Here is a 3,767-nt window from a genome sequence, read left to right as displayed (position 1 = left end):
ACCAACAAATACTCCGACCAGAGAAACCTACCCAACGAGAATTTCACTCAATCTCATACGTTTTACCAGGTATACAAATGAAATAACCAAATGAGTAAAGTATCTGAGAATTGGCTGATGAAAAAAACTCTCTCAAATTCGATTGAGTGAAAATGAACCGTATAAATAGCGTTGTTGTATAGCCGGTTTGTTATAGTAGCTTCGATACATTGCTGAGATACAGATATAATTAGAAAGAAGTCCAAGTGATTCAAACAAAAGTGTTTCGATATTAAAATCGGCCATCTGTTTTAGAGATTTAGCGTATTTTTTATTCGCTCGTTGAAAAATTAACACAAAGAAAGAAGAGTTCTATTTTTTGAAAAATAATATTTAATTAATTATTGCCATTTTAAAGCTAAAAGAAATTTGTTAACGGACCTTTTTAAAGAAGCCATTAAAGAAAACAAGTGATAAAAATACAAGTTAAAAGAAACGTGCTGTGATCAATTGTAAACGTTAACAACAAAAACTTGTAAAATTAAACACAAGTTTAAGCAAATTAAAAAAAAAGAAAATAATTTAATTACAAAAAAGACAGCAAAAATTGTGATATTATTTTGCCAAAACTAAAAATCCTAACAAAAAATTAAGATTTTTGGCAAACAACAACTAAAACGTTTAGTTATTTTTCGAAACTGCTAGAAGTTTCTGGAAATAAAACAAATTTGAAAACAGTGTCTAACAACACAATTGTTTGAACAAAGCAACAAAAAACAACAACAATATGAAAATGGAAATTTTGGCAGTACAACAATTATACCATCCAGCAGATTTCAATGGACTTGGGTCTAATAAAATAAAAGGTAAGTTTCAAACAACAAAAAAATATTGAAATAAATTGTGAAAATAGTTTAGAGCTGCTTGGCAACAAAATAAAATCTACAAAATCATGAAATTAAAAATGTTTAATAATTTTTTAAAAAATAATTTCATTTGTTCAAATGTTTTAATAGTTATTAAATTTTTCTTTTGAATTTATTTGCCGTCGGTAAATTGCATATTTTACTTCCGTTTTAATGTTTCCTCATACTTATTTGCTTCCTCTCTATCTCTCTTTCTTATCTCTTTTTTTTATAAAATTCTTAAAATAAATTACTTATTGACTTGTTCATTTGAAAAAAACTAATCGTCTTAATAAAAATCTTTATTTGAAATAATTAAAACTTTCTTTCTCTCGTATAAACGTTCTTTCTCTCACCCTGCTTGCAATCAACCCCTGAGTCATAACGCTTAAACGTTTTTGATTATTTTTTTATTTCTGATACCTTACGTTTCGAAACGTTACATTTTAATAGCTATACGTTTAGCTTGTTGTCAAGCGCTTCAAAAACGCTTCTAGTGTGTGTAATGACCTCGACAATAAACAGCTATAGCAGGCTAGCAGCAGTCCGTTAGACAAGCATTAGTCTGTCTGTCTGTCTGTCTGTCATTCAGTTAGAGCATTAGAAAAAAAATCAATTGTTAGCATGTGAGCGGACTGAGCAGCTACTTTCAAAACAACAAAAACAGCAAAAGTTCACAAAGAAAAACGTGCTACGTGCGTTTTTCAACATACACACATATTCGAGAATAAATTAATTAATTTTATGTTTCCTTGCAGTAGTTAGCTAGTTTCCATTGCACATTTTTTTGTAACCGTAAATAGAAAATATATAATTATGGAATAAACTTTTTACTAACTTTAAATTTTATTTATTTCTCTCTCTTTTTTAGATTGGACATCACCTTTAACACCGCCACCAGAGGCCTCTACGAAGGCCACCACAAATTTACCCTATGCCCAAACAAATACTACCAACAAAATCAAAAACAGTATTAACAATCAGAAAAACAAACGTTTATCGGAAAGCAGCAGTAAACGCAATTCCCCAGCCGTAGCCACTAACCAGAAGCCCACGTTGAATTCGCTCAGACAAGACAACAACAATGTTTTCTATTGTGAGGATCTAGATGCTGCCGCAGTTAATGATCTGTCTTTGCGTTTGTTGGACGAATTAAGATTAGCCAAGTCGCGTCATTTGTCGTGTACAGAAGTGTCGTTGCCCTGTGATCTAACGCCACGCATAGCAGCCGAGATTTTGCGTTTGAGTGATCGTGAACCATGTGGCCTGAGAGGCTGCACCATCTACATAGAATTCGAAGATGAACCCAACAACTCTAGACGCATTGCCACGCTTAAGTTGGACTCGGAAACGGTGTCGACATTTGAAATCTACTTGACACTGCGTCAAGATCATCGCGGCTGGACCTCATTACTGCCACAATTCATGAAGGGTTTGTCGCGCACGATTACCATAAGTCCCGAATTTATCATCACTAAAAACAAGCTGTACTCTCCTTTGGCGAGTACAAGTTATAGTTATACCAGTTCTAAAGCCATATCAACACCCACCGCGTAAATTTCTCAATTATGCCTGTCGTGTACTTATGAATATGTCTTGAAGTGTTTCTTATACACACCACCAACCAACCAAACACCCACCCACCCAATCTGTTGTTGTTTTTTTGGTGGTTTGTTTTTAACCACCAATCTTACTTTCTATCTCCCCCCATCCGAAGCTCCTCATTAAGATCAAAAATCTCAGCAAATAATTTGGAATTTCTGAGTTGTATGGCTTCAGACATATTTCCTTTTGTCGTGTATATCTCGTATCATTTCCTTAATAAGAAATTCTGTTCTGAATTGAATTTAAACTTAAGTCGAATATTTTGTTTTTATAATGATCACACTGATCATCATGATTGCTATACCCAAGAGTATAACAATTAGTTTTTTCTTCTTGTAAATGACCCGTCGAGTTAGAATTAAAACGTTCGATCCTCCACAATATGATCGTCCATTATTCTTCACTTATTATATATTGTTTTAACTCAAGGCCAATTTATATCGTATAAAACTCATGAAAATAAGAATGTGATAACTTATTAAGATGCTAAGTTTTTTTTTTAATTTTAATTTTATCTAACTATATATTTATAAAATAATCATTATAATATTATATGTATATCATAATTATAAGTCTTTGATCTTGAACGATTTAAAGATGAAGCAAAGAAATGTGTTAATTAATTTAAAAATTAAAACCTACAACAACATCAAAAGAATATTTATGTGAAAAGTATTGAACACTATGTGTCCAACTACAATTCCAAGCAAAGAATTTTTAAAATTTTTTGTAATTTTATTATTTTTTTATTTAAGAAATAATCATCTATCTACATATTTGTATGTATTTTTTTGTCCAAATAATTTGTGAAAGAAAATCGAAAACAAAACTGCGATATCCTGCATGCAGATTGTGTGCATTTAGTTTGTAAATTGAAATTGAAACTTAACGAAAAAGCAAAAACTCATTTCTCTTTATTTAATTATATTTTTGTACTGTTCTTTAATTATTTTATAATTTTTTAAAAAAAAATTCACAATGTTCTCATTCATTTTAAAATGATATTCATTCATAATGTTTTTAATTTTTATTATTTTTTTTTTGTTTGTTCATTAATATATTTAAGTTATTAAAAAAACGTATTTATTTAGTATATGCGAAAACAAAATACAAAAAACCCATAAGTTTTTTAAAAAATATTAATTTTTAATTATAAAACATGTATTATTTTCTTTTTATACGAATATATTTATAAAAAAACATGTCCTCAACAAATAATATAAACAAAACGAAAAACAAATATGTATTAAAAAAATTTTAAATATAAAAAACAAAGCA

The 3,767-nt window shown here is 29.7% G+C and overlaps 1 protein-coding gene across 1 annotated transcript; it reads left to right on the top strand.

Moving 5' to 3' along the window:
* Positions 1–191: 191 nt before the first annotated feature.
* LOC111684080 (protein scylla-like) lies at positions 192–3,385 on the top strand. The gene is made up of 2 exons (XM_023446199.2): positions 192–845; positions 1,756–3,385. Exons 1-2 carry the CDS (start codon positions 767–769, stop codon positions 2,439–2,441), a joined length of 765 nt encoding a protein of 254 aa, XP_023301967.2. The 5' UTR covers positions 192–766; the 3' UTR covers positions 2,442–3,385.
* The last annotated feature ends 382 nt before the right edge of the window (positions 3,386–3,767 follow it).

This window comes from Lucilia cuprina, chromosome 5 (assembly GCF_022045245.1).
Source record: "Lucilia cuprina isolate Lc7/37 chromosome 5, ASM2204524v1, whole genome shotgun sequence".
In the NCBI taxonomy this organism is placed as follows: Eukaryota; Metazoa; Arthropoda; class Insecta; order Diptera; family Calliphoridae; genus Lucilia; species Lucilia cuprina.
The sequence above is the reverse complement of the archived record's forward strand: the minus strand, read 5'-3'. Positions and strand labels throughout refer to the sequence as shown.

Bases quoted from the DNA above. Each gene is read 5' to 3' on its own strand.
- LOC111684080 (XM_023446199.2), top strand. From the start codon at position 767: ATGAAAATGGAAATTTTGGCAGTACAACAATTATACCATCCAGCAGAT. The intron at 846-1,755 runs GTAAGTTTCAAA...TCTCTTTTTTAG, and splicing joins TGGGTCTAATAAAATAAAAG to ATTGGACATCACCTTTAACA.